Source organism: Xiphophorus hellerii, chromosome 10, assembly GCF_003331165.1.
Source record: "Xiphophorus hellerii strain 12219 chromosome 10, Xiphophorus_hellerii-4.1, whole genome shotgun sequence".
Taxonomy (NCBI): Eukaryota; Metazoa; Chordata; class Actinopteri; order Cyprinodontiformes; family Poeciliidae; genus Xiphophorus; species Xiphophorus hellerii.
Window position 1 is genome coordinate 23,617,076 of NC_045681.1, and position 26,383 is coordinate 23,643,458.

Sequence of the window (26,383 nt, forward strand, 5' to 3'; positions counted from 1 at the left end):
TTCTCCCGGAAGCTTGCTGTGGGATACAATAAGTGGGCTTTCTCAGCAACAATTTTTTGAAACTTTGAAATTACAGAAGCTTTTCCTTTCATAGATTCTTGTTCTGAAAAAACATTGGAGTTTGTAATGATCACACCAGGCTGAAATACATTACTTAATCCCTAAATTAGTTTGAGATTTATTTTGTACCCATGATAAACTTCTTCGTCTGTCAGTGCCCGATTTTAATAGCATTAAGTGAAGGCAAAGAAGAGAAAATTTCCACTTATGACTGAATGCCTTTAATTTCTACAGTTTCAGACATGAATTTCTGCTTGCATCAATTGTCTACTGGAAAACAATCTAAAAGAAAAACACCAAACTAATGTTTACTCAGACTAATTTTGAGGCTACAGATCTTGAAAATACTTCTGTTGGCTTATCATACTGCACGGTCTCTTCTCCAGCTCTTCTCCAGCTGAACATCTGTCCCCTTCTTCAGCACCAGGAAACGTTAGAGACTTCTCTCCTCAGTGAATCTCCAAGCCTGGCAGAACAGTTGGGTCTGGTATTAGTTTGCTCTAGAACTCCCACAGAGCCGAGCTGCTGAGGCTCAGTCCGTCTCCCTTCAGCGTGCCTCCCTGGTCTCCGCGTAGGTATTTTCCGTTTTTTCCTCTGATGGCGAGGCGGCCGCGCTCCAGGAGCTCCAGGGTGAAATCCTCCGGAGCCTCGCCGTCTGCACACACCAGCCCGCCGCTGTTCACGTACCAGAACCGCCCGTCCACACCTGCAACGGCACAAAGGAACCAGTGAGGGGCATACCGGTGACCTGCTGTGTGGGAGCTTAAAGGGCCAGTACTGTGTGTTTTCCGGGTATAGGGTGCCATTTTGTAGCACCGTCAAGTAACAATGTCACCTTCAGTTGTTATTAAAATGCTATGTATGACTTAAAAGAATTTTTACTTTGTAATTGAACTTGTTGAAATTGGAGCCCCGGGCAGCCCATGATTTGAGACTTAAAAATCACAAATCATGTTGTGATTTTTAAGTCATCACAACATGACTTAAAATAATTTTTACTTTGTAATTTAACACCTTGAACTTAAACCTCTGTCTCTTTAAAAACTCCTGCTCTTTCTGAAACTTCGCCTTCAGAAGGTCATCACAACAGGGCTCCTCTACTAACTCTTTAACAACGTTTCACCAGCGCTGTACTGAGAAGTAGCTCTTATAATGAGCTCGGCTGATGCAGTTCAACCAGATGTTTGCTCATTTCTTCCGGCTAGTCTGAAGGAGCTGAGTGGGGGAGATTTGCAACATTCAGTTTTTAAGCTACACTTAATCTGGAACAAACGTCCAGAAAACTGCAAAAACAGCCGAAACACTGAGTTCCTTTAAATCCAGGCTGAAACCACAACCTGTTTAGAGACACTTCTGATTAGTAATAAATGTGCAAAATGTTTATGGCTTGTTTCGTAATTGATGACTGTAAGATGTCTTTACGATGTGAAGCACTTTGTCGGCCTGTTGGAATGTGCTGAATATGCTGTGGTATTAAACTGAACTTGACCTTTAATGTGATAGGCTCCGCTGCTGTACTGCAGGGTGAAGATGTCGTAGACTGATCTGCTGGCGTCCAGCGTGTTGGAGTTCCTGTGGTGGCAGATGAAGCCGTTGTCCCCTCTCAGGATCAGCATGGGCCGGTTGATCAGTTTCAGAGTGAGCTGCTCGTCCTCACCTGGAGGGAAAAAAAACAAAACAAGTCGGCTCAACGAGGATTAGAGGAGAGAGGAGATCCGGCAGGAAAGAGAGGAAAAGTCACCTATGGTGTCACTGACTGCCAGTAACTGGCCATTCTTCTTGGTGCAGATGTATTTGCCATTGCTTGCTTTTATCGCCACCTTGTGGCTGAGCCATTCCACTGAAAACATGGTGTTTGGAGATCTGTGGGCAAAAAAATCCCTCTAATTGTTTCTCATAGTAAAAAAAAGTTATATACAACATATTAGGGTCACTATAGATGGGAAAAAAGGAGGTTGCTAGAAAAACGTTTTTTATTTATTTTTTTACATTTCTGAGCTCCACAAGTTGTTTTCTAGAAAATGTTTGCGATTAATCTCAAAATATCGGTGTTTTGTTTTTTTTTCTCGCAAATGTTCAACTTTTCAAGCTCACAATATTTTCCCCTCAAAATTTCTGAGTTGTTCGGCAGAAATTGATTTAGGATTATATGCCGAGTTTATATGACTAATGCTTTCATGATGAGTGAAACCATCAGTCACTGCATTTCCTCACCTTAAGGTAAAAATAATTCCCCAACATAAGAAATAATTCATTGCTCAGAAACTATGTTTTAGTGTTTCCCGCCCACTCACATCTAGTAATGGTGTAAAATAAAACCTATGCCTCCATTTGAACGCCTCCCGCGGCCGTTCACTCACACTGCTGTGGCGGTGCTCTGGACGCCGCCGTGAGCCACCAGGGCCCAGTAGAAACCTTGGCTGGTGCGGAAGGTGCACATCTTGGTCTCCCTGTCGATCTCCATCTGAAACGTCTCCGTGTCAGTTTCATCGTCTTGATTAGCGGCGAGGCTTACTCCTGGGAGGGCCACAGGAAAGACGCATGTCGCCGTTAACTCGACGACAAAATGGGGGGGGGAAGCTGCAGGTATAAACTATTTATTAGTGGTTCGTATTAGATTAACCCAGAGACAGATAGTGCAGTACAACTTCTGTTTTTGAATATGTTCTTTGAATGTAAAAAGGAGAGAAATGCCTTATTGTCGTCAGGTATTACCATTAGTAGTTAGCAACATAACAATTAGCATAAAGAAGCTATTTTATAACTTAAAACCTAGACCTACTCATCTCAGATGCTCTACTTTCAAAAATCGAACTCACAGTTAAATGAAGAGTGACTCTGGCCCTTCTCATTGTCTAAAACCCAAACCCAACTTTGTATTTAAAGCTTTATCTTTCTTTGGAATGGGCTTGGGGATTTTAACGCCCCAGAAAACCTGTTGTGGATGTTGTTGAACTTTACAAGGGTCAAAATTGAAACATGCAAGCTCATATATAAACATACACTCCAAATTTGTTCACTTTCAAGCAGCTACTGTATGTGCTGCTTGAAAGTGAAGCTAGCTTAGCTCTGGTTGGACAGAAACAACCAAACAGGGGTTCATGCTCTCTGAGGTTATCCAAAGTTGCAACTGGGAGCAAAGGTTATAGAAATGAACAAAAGGTGTTCAGGGAAAGAATTATGAGAAAATAATAACTTTACAGAAAAAAAAACACACACAACGACTCCAGCTTTAGGTTTTGGACTGAAACTCAGGTTTGAAACAGAACCTTAGAGGGTTGGTACTTTCAGTTTTCAGTTTATGACGAAAGTAAAGAGTGGTTACTTCTGAGACAATATTAAAAACATGGAAAGTAAATACAATAAAAGAGTCAGTGCAGGAAAAATAAGCCTGATTTGATGCAGGTTTCTTGTTAGCACGTAGCAGCAATTACAAACAGCAGTCCCTCCGTCGTTTGCACCTGATGAAAAGTCACACCTTTGAAATATTTTCAGCAAATCTCTTGGAAAGCAATTATTTTTTGCCTTTCCGTTGCTTATGCATCGAAGATAAACACAGATGTTTCCGACAAACAAGCGCTGACACCCTTCCATCCACGGTGTGACATCCTGGAGAGGGAGAAAACATGACGCTTTACGATCAAACCTGCTCTTCCACCAGCTACTACCGGTTACTCTTAAACATTTCAAACTGTGTTTCACATGTTTTCTGATTTAGCCGTAAAGACAACCAACATCTCAAACAGGTTGTTGCTTCGGTTGGGATAAACTCTTGCCGCACCACCAGATTGCAGAGGGCCAAATCCTTAATTAGATGCATCTCAAAATATCCCCCAAACATTTTCTTAATCCCTTAACAACGCTAATCTCCGTGCCTCTTATCTCTTCCTGTTCTTGTTAGCCGTACCTGTTCCCTCTCCCTTCCCCCTCGTCTCCCTCCATACCCCTAACACCCTAAAGCCCCGTCCCGAGCCATTACCCCGCCCGGAGCTCCGGCTGTCTGCTTTCTTCACAGCGGGGCTCAGATATAATCAGCTTTAGAGCAATTCCCGCTTCTTCCTTTTAAAAAAAAAAGGAATAAAGACATAAACAGGAAATGAGCGGAGGATTGTATGGGCCAAACATAGCAGATAATTAGCAACCAATCCTAAACCATAAGGCAATAAAACTACAGCTGGTCAAACATTAGGGAAATGATGTCACACATAAAAATAATTAAAAATAAATAAGTAAATAATTTGCAGTCAGTTGCTTTTGCTTACCTTCAAAAGAATTTGAAGTTAGGCAAAGTTTAAATTCTTTATTTCTAGAACAGTTTAAAGAAGCCGGAGCTCCACCACAGCAGTGGTCAGCTCAGCCCCCAGGATTAGGAAACAATACAAGATTAAATAAAAACCGAGTCACAAAATATCATGAAATCATGAAAACACAATGATACGGTACTGAAGATAGAGAGAGGCAACATGAAATCAGTATAAAAACATAATCAGAAATTTGAAAATCATTCAAACTTGAAAACAGTTTTGATGGAAGGAAAACTTTAATTAATTAAAGAAAATTGTGAAATTGCCACAGCATCTTGTCAGTGAACACTGACTGCATGCGAGCCTTTGCTTTGGATGGCCTTTGACTATAGATGCTATAAATCATCAATATTGGAAACCAGTCTTTAGTTAGAGAGCAATATAAACAGCCAATGAGCTAAACATGACAAAAAGTCCCTCGCTGCAGTGATTATCCAACACAATGTTGTTATATAGCAGAATGTAATGAAGGCATCTGGGTTTGAACTGTTTCTTTTCTAAATTCCAGCAGCAGCTAGCTGTGCTTTTATGATCTGCTCAGCTTGTTTGTATTAAAATAACATAACTGGGGTTATTTTTTATTTATTTAATTTTATTTTTCAGACGGGTGCTTGACATTTCCCCCCTTCGCTACCAGAGTTACCACATTCTGTGATGTCATCCCCCCCAGTTCCCAGGCTGTAGAGTCCACCTCGTCACGGTCCTGCGGGCGCAGCAATCCCCGGTAAACAGACACTTCACTTTTCTTGTCAGCTACATCACCGAGATAAGCGAGGTCCGAGTCTCTGAGGAGAACTTCCAGGGAAACCAGTGCTGGGTGAAACTTCACTTCCTGATTATGGAATACCTGATGCTTATCCTACGCTACTATACCCAACAGAGTTTTATCAGAAAGCCGTTCCAAAGAGCCAGCTTGCATATTGTAAGATTTTGTCAAAACTGGTTTAGCCTTTCCTGGTTTGTGCTTTGCTTTACTTTCTACTATATACATTATAAATCCGTTGTATTTCATTAGAGTCAACTGGCTGAAATGGGAATTAAAACCAAAACAAATGTGAAACATGACTGTAATATATGGATAATCAACTGAATTAACTTATGTGATCAGTTTTATGTTTTAGACATCATTATAATGTTTTTGTATGTCAAAAAGTGACAGGTACATTTGACATTTGAAGCAATAACTCATGAAAGTTTGATAGTATTACTGTTCTGAGTTGTCGTAACAGCTAGCTGTGCTGTAAAATTTTAAAAACACTCCACAATAACTCTGCACTGTGCTTTCAGAATTCATTCTTAAAGGGGCAGTATTATGTAAAATCCACTTTTTTGAGGTTTACATCAGTGGTCCCCAACCACCGGTCCGCGGACCAATTGGTACCTGGCCGCGCAAGAAATAATGAACTACTTCTGGATGTTTTATTTTGAAAATCCTAAACCGGATTTTACCGGTTACATCTTGCGCGTCAAAATTGAGCCAACTTGCAGCAGAATGAGTAACAAAACAACATCGGAGTACTGCGCGCACGTCTGCCTTCAGACGTTTTGTCCTCTGAGCTGCGGTTTCCGAGTTTCCGCCTCACAGAACACCCCTTCCCCACTCAGCTCCTTCAGACTAGCCAGCAGCAATTAGCATTATGGAAGGTACTTCTCAGTCAAACGCTGGTAAAAACATGCTTAAAGGGTTAATAGAGGAGCCATGTTGTGACGACTTCCTGAAGTCAGAGTTTCAGAAAGAGCAGGAGATTTTAAAGAGACAGAGGCCTAATTTTAAGGTGTTAAATATAAAAGTCATATTTCTTTTAAGCCATATTTAGTATACGTAGCATTTTTATAACAACTGAAGGTAATATAGCTACTTGATTGTGCTATAAAATGGCATTATATGCCTGGAAAACACTTAATACTGCCCCTTTAAATTGTCTACTTTCAGCTCTAGGTTGGGAGTTTTTGCAGTTTGTTCTTGACACATTTACCTGGTCAGAACTCGTTCCCTATTTGGTGTGCAGCCATTATTATACAAACCCTGCAGTAGGACTGACCTGTGGGAATTTCCCAATAGTTCCTGTGAAGTATGGAATGTCCTGGCCAGTGAGAATTTTGTTCTTGTTCTTGTCCCTGTTGTTCCAGATCACGTGTTAGCCTTTAGCTTGTTTATAATCAAAACAACATGGCAGAGCTGTGCGATTGTTGTTAAATCCAAATGAGTAAAATCTACATTCTAAACCCCGATGAGCTGAAGAGCACTTTTAACAGGTGAGAGGAAAAGTCTGACTTCTTTCAAGCGACAAAAGAGCTGCAGACGACTTTTGTCAGTATGAAATCTCTAAACTAGATGCTCAGCCTTCAGCGGCTCGTTCGTGACAGTGTTAATCCAATTTGTTTGAAATATTCTTTTGGGGCATTTCAAAAGCGACCGCGGAGATAAACCGCGGAGGAGAGGGGATGATACGCAACAGAGATGTCACGCTCACTGAGCTGCTGGGATGGTTTAATCACATCTTATTCACACTTGATAAACTAGGTATCATTAGGTCGTACAGCTGGTTAAATTATCATTGATCTTAAGTGCATCTGAAGCATAAATTTAAGCTCTTCCACTCGGTAGCGACGCCTGGGGGCCTATCACTCCCATTCTCTCTCATCCCAGCTCAATGTCATGCTTAGTCTACCTATTCCGTGTGTCTATTTCACACTAATTCAACCCAGAAATGATCTTCAGACAGAGCTCAGCTGGGACCTTATAGTTGCTGTCTGACAGATGAGACAAGAGCCGACAGTGGAAGGAAAGGTGGAGGAAGAAGGAAAAAGAAAGCCAGAAAAAGGGGGAAGGGAGATTGGATGTGCTCTAATCTGAGCTGGCATGATTATTTATTGACGGTATTGTTGATGAGCATCTTTGACACACTTGATGGTCAAGAAAAAGGAAAGGAGGAGAGAAACAAATGGATCAGTGCACTTCCAGGAGCTCCTGAATAACACACAGGTTCTAGTGTCTTATTTCTGATCGAAGCCCAGATCTAGCTCCCCTTCCTCAGGTTGTCCTACCTACAAGTCTGGAAGTGGGGCAGACCTAACTAATCCATCAACGATAGTCGGCTCTGACATCAATTATTAATAGTAAGCCAATGCCACTATCCCTGCGTCCCTTATTATCCATGAGCTCCCATCTTTTCATCCATCACGACTACACTTTCCTTTGTTTATTTTTGTACTTTTTCCAACACATTGTGTCCTAGGCTTTGTGCATGGATGGAGAAAGTCTGTCGTTTTGGAAAATACAGTTTGTTTCTTGGCTTTAGTTATTTTTACATTGACTCTTGTGGAGATTTTTAGCAGGAAAGTTGTGACTGGCCAGTGAAAGATCATGAGACTAAACGTTACACACTGCATACAATACAGACCAACTCGCTGAATTCATACAGTAGTCATCTTTTATACTTCTATACTACACTATGTCACTTTTACAAAAATATGTTATATATTTGCTAAAACTGTCACCATGTCGTTATGAGACAGTTAATCTGTGAAAAAAATCAATCTCCTTCACCTTGTCCCTGAGCTACTATTGCCATCTGAATAAATACTTCACTTTCAACAAAAAACAACCAATCAGAGCCAAGAGGAGGCTGTATAATTTGTTATTTACAATTTATGTTTTATTCATTAATCAAAGCACAAAACATTTGCACAATCAACCCAAAAGTTTCATGATCTGTCCAGGGTGCATGCTGCAAAATTCAAAATGTCCAAATCCAGAATCATATTTTCAATCAACTTTTATGGATTTACCAGTGTTTTTAAAGTAATTTCTGTTGAGGTGCGAACCTCTTCCCTGGCAACCACAGCTAAGATGTGTGATTCATTGGTAACATCTGTCTCAGTTAAAGGAGCAGTATGTGTTTTCCAGTCACATCGTGCCATTTTATGGCAAGTAGCTATGTTACCTTCAGTTGTTATAAAAATGCAATATTTATCAAATATGACTTATAAGAAATTTGACTTTGTAACTTAGAGCCTTGAAATTGGACCTCTGTCTCTTTAAAACTCCTGTTCTTTCTGAAACTCCGCCTTCAGGAAGTTATCACAACATGGCTCCTCTCTTAACCCTTTAACAATGTTTTTACCAGCGCTCTTACAAAGAGCTCAGCAGGTGTACAGTTCCATTAGATGTTTGTTAATTGCTGCTGGCTAGTCTGAAGGAGTTGAATGGAGGACTGCTGCTCTGTGAGGCGGAAGCTCAGAAGTCGCAACGCCTTCTTGCTGCGTCTTGAAGGTGGTGCTCAGTCCACCCAGGTGTTTTATACAGCTGATTGGTTGCCATGGGAAATACAAGAATTTCTCAAACATTCATAAAAGAATCAAGGTAACATTCCAAGTATGTTTTTGATGAAGGCATAACATTATATCATGATTTAAAGTTCAGAATAGTTGATTTTATGCAATACTGCCCCTTTAAGAAGCAAACGTTAGCGTTAGCTTTGTTGCTAAACTAGCTAAAGCTGGATACAAACCTCCTGGACACAGGAATTTTGATCATAACTTGGACTAAATGGGTATAATGCACTGTCCTCCAAATGTGTATAATGTGTATAAAGCACATTATACACATTTAGTTCTTAATGTATAATAAAATCCACATAAACCCATCAGCCTTACTGTTTACAGGTTGGATTAGCGGGTTAAAGCCGGACTCATGGGGTGGAAGTTTTGGCTGCAGGTAAGAGGCAGCTTGGGTTTCTGAAAGCAGATTCCCCTCCCACCCCCCCTCGCCCTCCAGGAACGGGGGCCAACTTCATCAATAATTCAAAACAACTCACCACTCGTCTCAGCAGGATAGCATGATTGTGAGTGGGCGAGTGCTGCAGAAAAAATATGAGGCTTTTGTTTGTGGATAGAGAGTGCTAAAGGAGTAAAAAAAGCAGGATGAGGAGCAGCATGTAGCCAAAAATAATCAGCATGCATGAATGTACAGTACATAGCATGGTATCCCAAATGTTTGTTTTATATGAAACCAAATGTACAGTACTTCCAGCAATTTAATTCCTGCTCGGAGCGGCCATTGCTAACCAAGAACAATGAGTAAGGAGATATTCAGTTACAGCATCCAGGGTTGTAGCAACTTGAGCCTGCAGACTAGAATCTGCCTAGTGATGGCCGACATGATCTAATGTGCTGACAATCGCCATTGGTCTATGCTAATCTACCTCCAAATCCATTCTGAAATCAGACCAATGGGCCCTTTGACCATGGCGACTGAAACTCTAGGCAAGTCACACTGTGGCAACTCAACTAGATGAAACGTGACACTCTAATTTAGAACTGCTCTGGTTTTTACTCTGATCAAAGAAATTCAACCTTGGTTTTGAGAGGAAACTACTTTGGGGTCAACGAGGAGTCCATCAGCATGACAGGCATGACGATGAGGTGATGTCATGCCTAACACAGAGATCAAATAACGCCTGAAGTTCCCTTATCACAAGACTGAATAGTAAAGACATAATTCAATATCAACACAGGCACAGGCAGCTGCATCACTGAGAGCATAGAGCTAAATGAACCGGGACAAACACAAAATGTATTTTAAGCATATGATATAGCAGAGACGTAAAACAATTAACGTATGTATTTATTATGTTGAGCCAGTTTTATGACAAAATCTCAGTTGCTTAAATCACAAATGAACTGTAATTAATTGGATTTCTTGGACCGCTATACCCAGTTTTACTTGTCCCCTTCAGGCCTGATTACTTCCAAACTGTAAAATCACAAAATCACTTCAATAGAATCTGTCACACAACATGAAGCCATCAACAACCCTTCATGCCCCAAACTAAGGATTAAAAAGTTGATTCCAAAGACCCACATAAAAAGCCATTATCCACAAATGGAGAAAACATAGGCTACTAAATATTTTCGGGGGGAGTGGCCGGCCCCCCAAAATTACTCTCAACAACTTATTCAGGAGGTCAGAGAAGTGCCCATGTAAAGCACTGTGGACCTCAGTTGCATCACTTAAAGCTGCAGTATGTAACCTTTATAAAAACATGTTTTTTACTTGCTTGTTAAAACTGTCACCATGTCGCAACAGTATGAGTCAGATGATCTGTCTGAAGAAATACACTGTTTCCCACCAAAACAACCAGAGTAAGGATGACGGTCTTAGCACTGTCAATCAATTTTGTGTACATGCTGCACAATGTGATAATCGTGGAGAAACAACTCACCGTTCAAGGAAAAACAATTTATCTGCCGTCTTGGGTGGCTCTGGTAACTAGCCTAGCATTCATGGCAGGCTCTACTGTTGGGAAGACGCTTTAGCATAGCAGAGAGCAGGGAGAGAGGGGTGCGGAGCAGCAGTGTCAAGCATGATTGACAGCGCTAAGACTCTCCTTCTGACTATTATTGGTCATTTCTAGTTAGAACTGGGAGAAGGAAGATGAGCTCGATTTTTTTCACAGATTATCTGTCTCGGTTCCATAGTGTCCCGACATAGTGACAGTTTTAACAAATATGTAAAAAAGAAAACAACTACACCCCAAGACAAGAATCACTGTTGACCAAAAGGAATACACAGGCCCATCACAGATTAGCCACAAAACATCTTGATATTGTCCAAGAGGTTTGGGACAATTTTCTGTGGACTGCCAAGACAAAATGGAAATGCGTTGTTAGGTATGAATTCCCTACATCTGGCATAAAACTAACAAAGCATTTCAGAGAAAGAACATCACATTGACAGTCAAACGTGGTGGTGGTAGTGTGATGGTCTTGGACTGAGTTGCTGCTTTAGAACCTAGACAACTTGTTATAATTCATGGAGCCAGGAATTTTGCTTGTTGCAATAAAATCCTGAAGGAGAAAGTTTCCCCATCCTTAAGCTAAAGAGTTGCTAGTTGAGTAGCTCAACAATATTTAAGTGAAAATTTTGGATTGACATCAGCAAAGCCTAGACTTAACTCTGACAGAGATGCTGAGGTGTGAACTTGAAAAGGTCAATCATGCTGGAAAACCCTCCAATATCATTTAAATAAAAGAATTGGCCAAACATCATCCATACGGAGTCCTTCTCAGTTAATGCTGGTTGGCAGTTGGTGAAGCCAGTGGGCTTAGGGGTAATTACTTTGTCTCATAGCCAAAGTCCCATTCCAAAATCCCCTATTCCCCTCTGGTGCCTTTCATGAGGCCCACACTGTGAATCAGTCTTATCTGTTTTATTTTAATGGAAAGGTGCATCTGTTCACTGTAACTTATGCACGATAAGCACAAAGTGCATCACTCATAATTACCATGCACCCCTTTGCCAATCATCAGTTTCGGCTTCATTATGAATGTAAGCAGGTCAGCATGTGTCAGCAAAAGCTTGCGTGACCTTCAGCAATGGCACTGAAGGTAAGTCTTTGTTCATTCAATCAGCTTGTTGGGAGTCTGTGCAATGTTTTTGGAAGACTAGTAAGATGACCTTGGAGCAGGGATTCGATGAATCTAAGGATTTTAGAGAGGAAACTATTTTAAAGATGGATCTGTGTTTTCTTACCTTGTCTGTTGGAGACATAACGGCCATTAGCTGCTATCAAAACCACTTGTGGGTGGCTCTCCTCCAAGTCAAACAGTTCATCTTTGCCTGGCTTGGAGCATCGTCCTGACCTCAGGGTCCCTGTGGGGCCCATGGGAGACAAATACTTTCCCTCACTGTCTTTAAAGGCAAGCTTCCCACACTTCAGCTCCAGTGTGTACGTTGTGGCCCTCCCATTCTCTGTCTGCAGCTTCCCATCGCTGCTGAGGAAGCGGCTGTCGCAGGTCTTTAAGCAGTACTTCCCATCCAGGTAGACGAGAGTCAAGAGTGCCTCGACACCCCATGGAATGTTCCTGTCCACTGCGATTTCCCCGTCCTCCGTGGAGAGATGGGCATACCGCTTACGGGCGACAGACAGCAGGTTGGCTTGCGGATGCAGAGCCAGGTGCATTGCCCAAAGCTCGGCATCTGTGATAATCTGAGCGAAGCAAGACAGGTAGTCCCGAGAGCCACCGAAGAAGCGGAGGTATTGCTCAGACTGGAGGGCCCAGCGGCCGTCTGACTGCGGTATGATGAGGAAGCGGCAGTTGGAGTTATGGCCATCTGCCTCGCAGGTGACTTTGCCATCCTTGTCAGAAGCCAAGTAGCGTCCCAGATGACTGCGTAAGTACACAACTTGGGTCTCCTGGGAGTCTTGCTCTAGAGTCCATATCTGCTTCTTCTTTAGGCTTGGAGCTGATGCATTCAGCTGAGACACAAAAAAGGTGTCCTTTTAATACATTATGTCTACAGATGACATGTACCACCACCAAAACAGTTTCATTAGCTTGCACTGTTTACCTTGTAACCAAAGTTTTCTGCAGTGAGGTAACGACCCTCATGATTGATAAGACCAAACTGTAACTTCAAGGGATGGTTTCCGTTAGCAGGCATCTTCACCTTTGGGTATGTTGAGTCCAGAGAGTAAGGAAGGACATGTGACAAGGGTTGTGAGAGAGAAATAAGAAGTTAACATCTGGGGACAGGAGATACATAAGAAATAGTCTGATTAGACTAAAGAAAGAGAAGAGGTTTTTAAGCTGTGAAGAATAAGAGAAGCATCAAAGTGAATGGTGAAATGCAAACGCTGTAAAAGCAGGAAATCAATTCATTAAGGTGCAGTACATAAAGCACTCCGAAAACCACAAATTCTTTCCCCCGCCCATGACTTCATTATACATTTTTCCAGCCGCAGCCTCCTAATTTACTTACTGCGGTTTTGTGGCTTCCCCTCTGCAGTTCCTGCGGCTCCAATTCCAGCTCCCAGATTTAAGAGGCTTCTTTCGTCAGGCTCCCTCTTGTAATTCCTTCTCCTTTTTCTTCTTTTCTTGCTGGCTCGTACTTTCTGCTGATCGGGTCTCCGAACTCAGCTCCTCCACCGCTCCTGTTCTTCCTAATCAGGTTAGAGGCAGCAGAGACTTGAGTCAGCCTTGATCTCTCTTCTGTCCAGTGTCAGCCCCTCTTTCTCTGTGGACTAATTTTGCTCTGGACTGCTTAGCTTGCCTTGTGAAGCCTATATCCCTCTTTCTCTCGTCTCTCCAGCTGAACAGCTTCACCCCTGTTCTTGCATGACTTGTTATTTACCCTGAAGGCTCAATCATTTGGTTCCCCAAGACTTGACTTCTCTTGGGTGTTGTCTGTTCCCCCCTTTGGCTTCTTTGCCTATACTATGTTTGGATCAATCATATCAACTGGCTTTACACTTTGCTTTACCTTTCTGTGTAGCTCAGACTTCTAGATTGTGAAAAGCAAGATTAAGCAGGGATGGAGTACATCCTCAGAGGCCCTAGAAAACTGGAGGACCGCTTCAATCGTCTAAAAGCATAAGCTGTCTATCACAACTCAAGCCAGCTATGAATGATGCTCTCCTTTGAATCTTAAGCCTCTCCCTGACGATTTTTCTTCCGATCCTCTTCTTTTCCCTCTCTGCCTTTCTCTAACCTGCAAGGTATCTAATCCTGCCTTTCTCTTTTTCTTCACCTCATTTGGAGCTCTGCTCTTCACCTCTTTCTCCTGCACATAAATAGAAGTGAGTAGAGACAATACTCATGTATGCTCCCACAGCGCCGGGTAACCAGAGCACTCCCTCTGCCTTTGGGGTACTTGCCTGACTGCGGCTCCCCTTACCTGCCTGTGCTGGGTTTGGTTACACACTGTCTCTGATTGCAAGCTCTCTCCATTCTAATGGGAAGTGTGTCTGAGATGAAGGGGGAGGCAGACTTTACATCTAAATTTAGGAAAGGAGATGCTGGGTATAAAGGCAACAACCTAATGATCATGCAAGTTTTTGAATATGTGTGCTTGCTTCTGTGTGCGTGTGCAGGGGTGTGCGTGCGTGTGTGTAATCAGCCTTGCCAATCAGCCTATTATAGGTCGCCTTTGAGGAGTAAACAGACGTGTCTGTTCCTGAATCCATCTAATCCTCAACCCAATCATCCCAACCTGGCTAATCTACTGCCAACCCTCAAACACACACACACACACCCACGCAGACACTCCACACACACCCCGCCACTCCACATACGCACGCGCATCACACATGATGACGTTTACTCTGCTTGTCAGTGGAAATGAACGTCTACATTGACTCACTGACAGAGTAATGTAGATGTCATCACCAACCAGAGAGTTGGGGCGTCTTAGGTACTGTAGTAGGTACAGCGGGTGCCCCGTATGTAGAAGTGATAGTCCTCGTAGCGGTTGTTCCGGGTTCGATTCCCGACCTCAGTACCCTTAGCCTGACGTCTTCCCCTTCCTGCTTCCTTCTTGTCCAACTACTGTTGGAAAATGGAAAATGGCCACTAGTCCCGGCCTCACACAACACAACAGACAACAAAGGTTTACTCCTGAAGAACGAGGACTAAACTGCTGCATAAACTAGGATGGACAATGCATGTCACACAAATGCTGACAATGCAACTCAAAGACTTACAAATCATCACCTTCCTAAAATAATGGCCTGTATCATTTTTGCCAAAAGTGATTTTTTCTTTTGGCCTGTGACATCTTTTTGAAAGAAAATGGTGGTGATTTTCTTTTTTTGGTAAAATTGCCTTTGGCAAAAAAAAAAAGAAAAAAAAGAAGACTCAAGCCATTATTTTGGGAAGGTGACGAAATGTTATAGCCATCCATGATGGCAAAATTATTCCATTTAATAAATGTTAATAACTTGGGTTTCTGTGTCTTGGGATTCTGAATATGAGTAGGAATAATGTGTGATTTCAGGTTAGAGTACCCAAAAGCTTTTGTTGACTCATAAAAAGTTAAGAGGTTTCTCCCTAGCTAATTTAGTTATTTTTCAAGAGTCATTAGATGGGTCTGAACACTTAAACTTAGCAACAAAGTTACTGAGTTGACAACACTGGCTAATAAAGACTTGGTCACAAAGTTAATATACACAGGCCATATCTTTTACAGTTTTATATAGTGAGTATGGGTTTTGTTTTCTAAATTCAGTTACTTGCCGATATTTATTATTTAAAGATTGTTGCTGGCACTGTTAGCTGTGGCTATGAACCTGGGTCCAGGGTTTGAATTTAATTGGGTCTTTCTGTGTATGCATTGGTTCTCTCTCACTACTCCCCACAATAAAAAAGACTAATCATGCACATTATGTTTATAAATTCTAAATTGTGTGCTTGTGTTGCAATATGTCCTGGGAAACCGTCGGAGTTTAGCATTGTAGAAAATGAATAATTCATTACCAAAAAAATTACTTATCTAGTTACCATGTAACATGAGTTTTTTTCAACTGACTTTATGATAGTTTTACCGTTAAACATTACTTATATCAATCAGATTTCTGAGGTGAAAACACCACCCAGTAGTTTGGGTCAAACTGATAACCAGCCCTCATGTGTTAAATCAACGCATGGCTCGCTCAGCAAAGTAACCTAGTTTTTGGGGGAGTGTAAATTAAGACAAAGTGAAGGATCATCAAGAGAGTAGAAAGGCACATTTGTAGCACCCAACAATACAAAGCCGCTATGCTAATGTCATAGCATTAGCCCTGACACACTGGAAACAGAAGTTACGCACCAAAACACACAAAATACTTTGATGAGGGGGTGGTTTATTATTGAACATTTAAAAAGCTAACATCATTTTCTCTTTATGTTTGGGCTACAGGTAATGTGAGCTAAGTGAACATAACCAGTAGCATCACCTAGCTAGTCAAGTTAAGTAAGCTTTATTATTCCCAAGGGGCAATTTTGTTGTGCAGACAGCAGTGAAAGCATACAATGACCCACATAAAAGTTTACTTCTTTGTTGGCACCTCAACATTTCTACATATTTATAACCAGAAAGTTCTATTCTTAATTTATGACTTGCCACATTTCATTCACAAAAACAAATTTCCAATTTAAAAGTCTGAAAATGCTGCTGGAAGACTTGCACACTAATCACTTCCATTAAGTAGGAAAGTAAAGCATAAAAATAAATAGCATAACCACAAGCCCTGGTATTGCAAAAATATAATAAGTGAGGAATTTGACATTGCGAAAATACAAAAAGCATAATTAGCAATGTTAAATTTATACTCTAACATCAGTGAGAGGAGAACGATTGTAACTGTGAAGATGCAGGGGGATAAAACAGCTGAGTTCGAATTAGTTTTGTGGAGATTTATTAGCGCTAAATAGAAAACAGGAGAAAAAAAATGGAACATCAAATCCGGTTGGATCCAGCTGGAGTATAAAGCTTACAGTTTTGGACTGGAAAACTAAGAATTATAAAAATTTATGATATAGAAATTCAAAGGGCAAATCTTGCTGTCACCTCTCCAAGGCTGGAGAGGTGACAGAGGTATATAAAATATGTTTAAAGTTTGAAACTGGTTAGACCTTCAGTAAATAATTATTAATCATGCCGGTGAGAAGTTTACACCCACTCAACCATAACAAGATTGTTTTTCGGCTTTCAGTTTTTTCAACTTCAATTAATTTCAAGTAATTTGAAAAACAAGAATTGTATGTATTTGATTGTGGGTTTTTGTATTCCTGGCCAGATGGTGTAAACATTAGATATACAGGTTCAAATATAGACCAACACCCCAAATATTAGGTTGAATGTGCCTTAGGTAGTTATATGGAAACATATTTTTGTGACCATTAAAAGCTTCTCGCATGCCTCTGCCTGGATGTTTACTTCTTGTAACTGTAAATTAGTCGACTTCCTGACACAAACACTGCTTTTAACGCAGAGTCCACAAATTTTCAATACTGTTAAATTCCAGAAACTTCATGTTTGCTGTCTTTATTCTTTCCAAACCCGGTTTTGGTGTGTGTTTGGCTCACGGTCCCGCTGGAACACCAAACTGTATCTTGGTTTGAACCACCTTATCTTTTGAGCTGAAATGAAATTGAAGAACGTGGAGGTAGTCCTCCTCCTTCATCTCTCCCTCCATCCATCCAGTGGCACGAAAAGTAGGTACGTACTATATGCGATGCATAGTGGTGCCACACTAGAGGGGGTGCCAAAACATGGTGGAATAATTATTTCTATTGGCATTTTTTGTATTTAACAGCTGTTTGTGCATTGAAAACTACGGAGGGAGTGCCTATAATGTGTCTGCATACACCTCAAAAAGAACTTAACTGTGCTCCAATGTCTGTCTGTCTGTCTGTCCATCCATCATGTCGGAGGCAACAGTCTAAGCAGAGACTTCCTTCTACCCAGCCACTTGGGCCAGCTCCTCCAGGGAAAGGATTCAGAGGCAGCCACCTCACCAGGTGGATGGGTTTGAGAGTCCCAGTGATCCAGGGATCTAATTGGTCATTGGTTGGTAGAATCATCCATGGCAAACAGGTCCTAACTTAACGACTTCTTCTGATGAACAGTGTTCTCTCGCCCGGTCACAAGTCACTGTCCAAAATCATCGATAAACTTCAAACATGGTGGTTAATGTTTCATTTATTATGGTTCAGCAGCTCTAAGCAGGCGGGTTTTTGGTCTAGATTTAAAGGAACTCAGTGTTTCAGCTGTTTTGCAGTTTTCTGGAAGTTTGCTCCAGATTTGTGGAGCATAGAATCTGAATGCTGGATAAGGAAAAACAATTAAAACCCTGCCAACTAGTTCCTGTTTTACTCGATTCTGGAAAAAGAACAATTCAAATGGAGGTTTAGAAGTCTAAAATCATTATGACATGCAGGCCTAATGAGCAGTGATGGCATAGTTACTTTGAAAAAGTAACTTTAATCGGGTTACTGATTACTCCTTGAAAAAGTAACTTAGATTACTGACTACTTGATTTGGAAAGTAACCAAGTTACATTAAAAGTAACTTTTTTTAGTTACTTTCAGCAGCTGCTAACAACAACGCTGTGAAAATGACATTGAGCTTTGCCAATACTTAATTGCAAGTTATTTTATAATGGTAACATCAACAATGTGTCTCCACTTTTAAGGTTGAACTGAAGGGGAAATTGTTTAATGGTTACAACAGTACAAAAAGAAACTTTTGTAATTTGTGCATGTTTTTGTGTGGTCCACTATTGTCTGGAAAACTCTAAGAAGGATTTAACCCCCCCCCCACAGCCTCCAGGTTGTGTGTTACGGCCCTGTGTTTGGTGTCAGAGCGCAGAGCTCCTCCTGCCGCTCCACAATTCAGATGGCTGCTGCACAGATTTGTGACACTTATCTTAATATTAATAATTATAGTGGCGTTTAGTTGGCACAACTTTACGGACTTTTTCATTCGTGGCTGTTTTCACGTTTATTGCGCTGTTCAGATTAGTCTCGATGTTTCCAATTTTCTGGATAGTTCGATGTAATTCACAGGTAATATATTAACTTGACATTAACAAAGACACAGCGGGACGGATAATCCGGGAAATGATGGACTAAAACTACCTGGATGTCAGATAAATTCTGGGATTTATTATTAGTCTCTGCTTATTTCCAAGCCCAAATGAGCAACTTCACGTTCAAAAACGAGTCCAAAAAGGCGCAACCCGCGACTCATTAAATTTGCAAGCGACTTTTAAAAAAGAAGAAGCCCAAAGCCGCTTATAAAAATCGAACTTGGCGACAGAAACTCAAAATAGTTCCTGTTTTTCCACCAACAAAATGCGCATCTCCCTCCATTGTTTACATTTCTGTCGCTGCTCGGTCACTCGACAAGAGGCGTAGAGGAAATACAATGAAATAACAAAAGAAAATAGTAACGCACAGTAACGCAAAGTGATTTCAATAAGTAACTGTAGTCTGACTACCGGATTTGAAATAGCAACGCGTTAGATTACTCGTTACTGAAAAAAGTGGTCCGACGTCAGTAACGCTGCTAATGAGTGACAGTGTTCGTGTTACATCTGGATTCATTTCAAATGATTTTCTTTTAAATATGTTTCCTTCACCTCATATCTTCAGGTTTACTCCTTTGCTGTTTTTTTTTCCTGCTTTTGCCTTATTTTTCAGGATGATACAGAAAAATAATTACATTAAATGGCTGCTTAGAATGAGCTGTAAACAGGAGGAACAGGAAGTCGTCCCGACTACTGCTGCTGTCTGACCTACAGAGGGCATCGCTGTTCAACACACAGAAGGTCCAGTTCACGCCTGAACCGCGTAAAGCTGTAGTTTCACATCTGTTTTAAACATCAGAAATCCAGTAGTTTTCTCCGTTTCCACCTATTAACGTTCACTCCTCTCTTCTTCTTCTTTTTTTTTTTTTTACCTGATATTTAAGCGACGGGCTCCGTGGCGGGCATGAGTGTGCATGCATGAAATTCATTGTCAGCTCAGCATCCAGCTCTTCAAACAAAAAAAAAAAAAAAGAAATAAAGGAATTAAAATGGAAATCAGATCTTTGCTTTTGCATCCTTCAATTTCTAATCGTGGATCTCCTCCTTTCTTTTCTGTTTCTTAAATTAAAGCAAAAGAATCTTCAAAACAAAGGAGGGAAAAAAATAATGAGAGGAAAAAATGAGAGGAGGAAAAAAAAGAGGTGCATGTATGTGGAAGACGGAGTCAGACATGGTGCTAACAAATCAGAAAAGTCACACACTGTTACCATTATCAGCGCTATTGTTTTCATTACTCTCTCTATTATCACTATTACTGTACTTGGTCCTCATATGTATCCTATCCCACGCATCATTAGCTCGCTCTCCGTGGCCCCTCGGGGCCGCGTCATCATCTGCTGCTGCTGTCGGCACGGCGACGCCTGTCTACAACCAACCAGATGTGGGTTTTTTTTCTTCTTTTCTTTTTTCTACCCTCTTCTTTTGGGACAGCGGCTGTGCCAGGTTCACTGTGGCAACCGTAGGATGTTGCTTTAGAAGCCATTACAGCGATCCTCTGATGACACTCAAATAGCTATCATTACACCTCCTCCAAGGAGAGGCCGGGGGCCGGGGGGGGGCAAGGAGTGATGGCAAGGAAGAGGTAGGAGAGAGGAGTGGTTAAAGGAGAGGTAAAAGAGATGAAAAGTGTGTGTGTGTGTGTGTGTGTGTGTGTGTGTCTGTGTGTGTTTCGGGGGATGCAGTGGGGGGGGGCACAGGCAGGCAGACATGGATGGGAAGAGTTAAAGATGCACAAAGTGCACAGAGAGACGGAGGAGAGGGAAAGATGGAGAACGGGGAATTTAAAATGACCGTTTGTGAGTTAACAGCCTCCAGCCTTTTTCTACCCTATTAAGTTCTATTCTGCCATTACTAGGAACTGCAGGGTGCTGCCTCGTACCCCACAGTGAACCTCCCCCCGTCTCCCTCACCAACACACACACAATCACCACATAGACACCCCCCCCCCCACTTACCACCCCTTCCTATTCAGACTCACACTCTTCCTCTGTCTCTTCTTCTAGTAGTTCTCATCTCCTCCATTTCTGTTTTTTTTTTCCTCTCCTTGTAAGTCCAATAAGTTGGCCTTCCTCCCCGTCCTTCCTGTCTGGACTTCAGTTCATTTCCACAGGTTGCGAACTGAATGAAAGTGGGATCAGTCGGATCTACGTCTGAGTCCCCCGCTTGTCCGAGTTGTCGCGTCTCGCAAAACAAAAACAAGCCGGAGAGGGTTTCACCTGGAGGCTTTCGGAAGTCGTTCACGGCTTTTCCTGTTTCCTGCACACTTCACACACATTAACAGCGGAAATTAATCTCAACTTGGAGTACTGAACTTTGACTATATAACAGTGTGCGCGTGCATTACAGTGATTGCATGACCTCTTCAGCGGGTCATGAGTCATTTGATTCAGGTGTGCTGAAGCAGTGATTGATCGAAAACCTTCAGGATGGTAGATGTTAAGGACCAGGATTGGAGACTCCTGTTTTGGAGTATAAGTAACTGCGTTTCACTGACCATAAAATTGCGCAACTTGAAATTGCAAAAATAAATTTACTTAAGGAAACATAAGTTTCGAAAAAGTTCACTCAAGTTTTTGAGCTGTGATGAGGTGATTTTTTTCAGCCGCATTAGAACAGATGTGTCTCTCAAAACTGCAATGGGAACTCTTTTTTTTTTTCACGTCACGTGAGTCACATGATCAGCAGCCAGATGTTACTACTGGCAAAAACGATGAAGAAGAAAACAGGAAGTGGTAGGACGATGATGGTTTGTTTTTTTGGACAAAGGTCAGCTGGCTCCTTTGGATCTCTCACAGCATCACACAGTTCCAGCGTGTTGAATCCATAACTCTTCTGTAAAATAGCCAACTACAATTTCTCTAAAACGCTGCACATGCAGCTGCTAACAAGAAGGCGAATTAGCCCGAATAAGATGCTGACGTCTCCTCTGATTGGCTGATACATGATGAGCGCTAGCACTATGGCTGAATTATGAATATATCTTATGGAACTGTTTACATCTATCACAGATTTTTAGTTACTTACCGCATCACCAAACTTATTCACCTGATTCTAATTTAATTTCTGTTTTAAAGGAAACACTATAATTGTGAAATTCTTTTTTTTCGTTCACATTAGCAGAATATAGACAAAGATTTGCACACATTTGTAATGAAGACACAGCTAGTGTTTGGATGAAAGCGCAGCAGAAACTACACGTCCTGCAGTGAATCAGGAAGTCCAGCCTTCTGCAGGAGCAGCTACTCATCATCATTCGGTGCTATCATTCAGCCTGCCCTGGGTTCATCCGTCATCCACCAAACAGGACAGGTCCAAACTGCAAAGAACAGTCAGGTCAAAGCTAAATGCCCTGCATACAGGTGTACGGTCAGGAAAGGGGCCGCTAGCATCTCTGCAGACCCCACACATCCTGGACACAAACTGCCTAGACTTTTACCTTCAGGTCGGTTCTACAAAGCAATAAAACCAGCCACCTCAGAAACTGTTTCTCCCCCTAGACTGTCTCTGCTGAACACAATGAACCCCTAACAGTCTGGGTAAGTCAGCTTCTCTGCTGTAAAACAAGATGAACATATTTGCACTATTTTCAACAAGGAAATTATTAGCTGTGCACATTGATATGTACATAGTGTACCTTTAGTTTTTTTTTGTTTTAAACTCCTCTAAAGTTTACATGTTTGTATTTAATGCTGTGAGCATGTGACGACAACAAAAGCTAATTCGGATTCTTCTGTTTAAGGTAAAAGAGAGCAGAAATCTGTTGTAAATATTTGCTTATGAAAACAAAGCCTAAGATAAAAAAAACAAATAATCTTTCTATGAGATCTGATGTCGGGTTTTTCCACGATGCTCTGGCGGCCGCGCACCTGACTCCTTTTTATTTTTATTTTTTTTGATTCTAAGAAACTATGAATTGGTTAATCAGAAAGGTAAAACCTGTTTTTTTGTTTCCTGGAAAATAAAACAAGAGCTGCAGCGGGCGTGAATGGGTCTGAGATCAGCCAGCTGCCGCAGCCGACGAAGGCCTGGCGTAAACGAGGCAGCGTGAAACGCGTCGGATGTGGAGCAGAAAAGAGAGTCACCGCTTGTTTTTAGTGGAACCTCTCCTCCATGTCCATCAAGCTGAGCCTTTCATCTTCGGCCTCATCTCTGTTTTTTTTTTTGTTTTTTCCCCCCTCCCTCTCTGCTCCTTTGCCATCTTTAGAGACGTGCAGAGGGAAAGGAAGTTCTCCTGGTCTCTGCTGTAAATTCTGATCAATTTTTTTCCACCACCAAATGTCGTCTCCCTGGACAAAGCATCCATCTGAAACAACCAGGATGTCCATAAAAAGATCATTTCAATCAGTTGTTACAGAAATACATCTGGAAATATTCTTTCTCCATTTTCATTCTATAAAAAACAAATCATTATCAAAGAGAAAAGAAATAAAATGTGGTTTCTTAGAGAGCTAGAATACTACATAAAACAAATAAGCAAATTAAAATAAAAAAAATATCTGAATTCAAAATTGATGGGAACATTGCTGACTTGGCAGTTGTTCAGCAGACAGTCATTGAAACGTTTCACGAGAGGGAGCCGTAAATTGCAGCTGGTAAATAACCTGGGTGTTCACAGAATGCTGTATCCAAGTTCATTAAAGGAAAGTTCTGTGAAAGGAAAAAAGTGCTATAGAGATTCAGGGAAATTCCCAACGAGTGGATTTCCCTGAAGTCAGTATTCAGAATGGTAGCATTCTTTTAAAGTCTTCTGGAACCAGAGGGAATTCAACAGCCTCTTTTCCTAAAATATATTTTAGGAGAAAGTAAAGTTTGTGTTTTGTTTGAAAATGGAAATACGAGTCCAGAATTCATGACGCTTCCGGTTCTGGGTGAAATTTTCAGTCAATAGCTGCGTTTCCATTGACCCCATAATTGAGCAATTCCATATTTCAATCCGGAGAGACTCAGACGGAAAAAACAGCGATTAAAAAGGTTTATTGACATGCATGAATTTAAAGTTCTTTGGCGCTCGGGCCCCGGCTGAGGACATTGAGCTGTGAATTGCAATAAGCTCGGATGAGCATTCCCGATGTAGGTTAGGAATGTCATCCCCCGGGACCCGACACTGGTGGTGGAGGTCGGTGAAGGATGAGAGCCTGAAGAGTGGAGGTGGAGGAGGGTTGAGCGCAGCTGGAAAGTGGAAGATGCCATGGATGGAGGTCCTTATCAACTGGGCCTTGGTCGGTGATTGGACGTGACGTGGCTTGGTCCAGCGTTGATAGGTCAGCGGCGATGAGCGGGACGCGCCGATTGGATGATGCAGGTGGGGCTAAAGAGTCACCAGTTTGAATTTGCGCCTAGGCTTCATTTCAAAAATAAACTTCTCAATTTCAAAGAAGCTTGTTTTTCAAGTAAAGGTTTTGGCATCAGGATGAGGTTTTCGTTTTTGGCTATGTTGCCATTTACGGCTTCCTCTCATGTTGACATTGGTTCATTTCTCAAAACTTCAATGGAAACAGTTTTTGCGCGTCACACGAGTCACGTGATCAACAACCGGATGACGCCGCTGACGCAAACCATGAAGAAGAAAACGACAGGAAGTGGTAGGAGGAGGACGCCCTTGTGTGTTTTTAATGACTTTATCTTGTGAACAAACTTATTTGCGTGTGATTTTAATTACTTTTCGTCTTTAACGGAAACACAACAATTGAGAAATTGTTTGTTTTTTTACCTTGGTGGAATATAGACACATTTTTGCGCACATTTGTAATGGAAAGGCAGCTTGGGATGATGTGGGATGCCATGTCAGCTGCTAGTGTTGGTCCGCTGGATCTTATTGAGTCCATAGATATTTTAGAACACTGACCCTCTATGCTGAAAAATTTTATGGAGAAGCTGATTTATTTCCCAGCAGCCTGGACACTTAGCCGTACAGCTAAAGGTACTAATACTCACTTTAGTATCTATGGAATCCCTGTGATTAACTGGAGAAAACTCTAATAACCAAAACTAGACCCCAGAACCAACAATGCAATTAAAGAAACCTGGTTGTCCTTAGCAACGGCAGAAGCACGGACTGATCTCTTCTGTGTCACGCTGCATTGATGCAGTAACTCCTCCATAAAACGAGACCCAACCAAGTTTTGAAATCTGTACAAGTGCATGGAAATACTTGCATTTCTTTGTTAAAAGACTTGCTTTATTGATGTCAGATTATAATTTTTTTTTTAAACTACTAAAACCAAACAAAATCTTAAAAATCAGACTGACTTTTAAATTGGATTTGCGGGGTAAATAAACTTTCGCATCATATCCTGGCCTACTGAGATGCGCCTATCACGTCACTTATGTGGGGCACGTGCCCGGAATCCAGTGACACTATAGAACTACGACACAAATAACTCAAAAGATTTAATCCAGATCAAATCATTCTGTTCTCTCACACACACTGACCGTTCTTTTCAATACACAAAGCAGCCACAGAGAGGCGATGTCAGCCTTCTCCTGTTCCTTCCTGATATCACTACCTTTCCTATATATTTTTCGGAGGTTGCAAAAAAGGAAAAGAACGAGAGAAGATTGATGCTCGGTTTGTCAGTGTTGGTGCCTGTGTGACTGCATAGCACGAAGGGACGGACTGTAGTGTTATTTAAAATGGATGCGTTAATGTTTATTGCTTTTTGGGGGGCGTGGGGTGTGTATGTATGTGGGTGTAGAGGGGGGGAGGACGTTGCATAAAGTGAAAAGAGCTTACGCCACGTGAGGCGTCATCGACTATCAAAGATCAGTGCAGTTATTCTTAAAATAAGGCTGGACTGGAGAGACTGTTCTCTTTGTTCGGATCACTTCCAGTCAATGCTCAGTGCCTGATTCCGATTCTCTTGTGCCCAGTTTGGGGAAGGAGAACAATTTTAGGCTCTGGATGTGTGAATGTGGGTTATACCTCACTGCTAAGCATGGTCTTCTCATGTGCTTTTAATCTCATCGTTTTCTTGCATGCTGATTTGATTATGATCAAGTCAACACGTTAAAAAACAGAAAGCTGCTGCACTGATCTGCTGCTCCCCTATAGTTCTTCACCATGTCACCCTTGCTTTTCTTTGAATATGTCTGAAACGAGGCTTTGAATCAGTCCGGACTAACTTATGTATCGCGTTTCTAAAAACAAACCGCTTCTGAGTCATTCATTAATTCACATTTAGCTATTACAGAGCAGGTTTGTGCTTTATGGGCAGCGCCATCCCGTGTGGTAGGAAAGAGTTAAAAACGATGGGCTAAGCGCGTTGAGTGACGGGACTCTGTAGAGAGAAAAAACAGCGAGCCAATCAGCGTCGAGATTAACACCTTTCGGGGCCCTGATTGGCCAGAAATCTTCTTGGTGGCGTTCGGAGCTCAACACCCACGTGGGGTTTCGGCGCTCTTCGCGAGCTTTCACTGGTTGAGACACCGCCGCTCAACTCCGCCCACCGCTGGTCTGGACGTGTGATTGGCTCCCTCTCGCTCTCCTCTCCGCGCCTTGTTTGTCCGTCCGCGAGGGAAGGAAATCTCTCTGCTGCCGCCCGCCGTAGCGTCACATCTATCAGGAGGTAGCGGACTCTCACCGCTCGTTTCACCGTTCTGAAATTATAAAAAACAAGAACAGCACAAACGATTATCTGACATGATATTTAGCTCCGCGTCGAC

At 41.8% G+C, this 26,383-nt stretch overlaps 1 protein-coding gene across 1 annotated transcript; it reads right to left on the reverse strand.

Moving 5' to 3' along the window:
- Positions 1-258: 258 nt before the first annotated feature.
- Positions 259-14,028, reverse strand: fscn2b (fascin actin-bundling protein 2b, retinal). Its single transcript, XM_032575173.1, has 7 exons — positions 13,132-14,028; positions 12,721-12,819; positions 11,902-12,628; positions 2,421-2,577; positions 1,802-1,923; positions 1,550-1,717; positions 259-766 (listed from the first exon to the last, which is right to left on the reverse strand). Exons 2-7 carry the CDS (start codon positions 12,811-12,813, stop codon positions 561-563), a joined length of 1,473 nt encoding a protein of 490 aa, XP_032431064.1. The 5' UTR covers positions 12,814-12,819; positions 13,132-14,028; the 3' UTR covers positions 259-560.
- Between the last annotated feature and the right edge of the window lie 12,355 nt (positions 14,029-26,383).

What these genes read in the sequence shown, in the direction of transcription:
- fscn2b (XM_032575173.1), bottom strand. Translation starts at nt 12,813, where the DNA reads ATGCCTGCTAACGGAAACCATCCCTTGAAGTTACAGTTTGGTCTTATC. An exon ending in CAGAAAACTTTGGTTACAAG is followed by an intron (nt 12,629 to 12,720) that starts GTAAACAGTGCA and finishes TTTGTGTCTCAG; the next exon opens with CTGAATGCATCAGCTCCAAG. An exon ending in CGGAGCCTATCACATTAAAG is followed by an intron (nt 767 to 1,549) that starts GTCAAGTTCAGT and finishes GTGCCGTTGCAG; the next exon opens with GTGTGGACGGGCGGTTCTGG.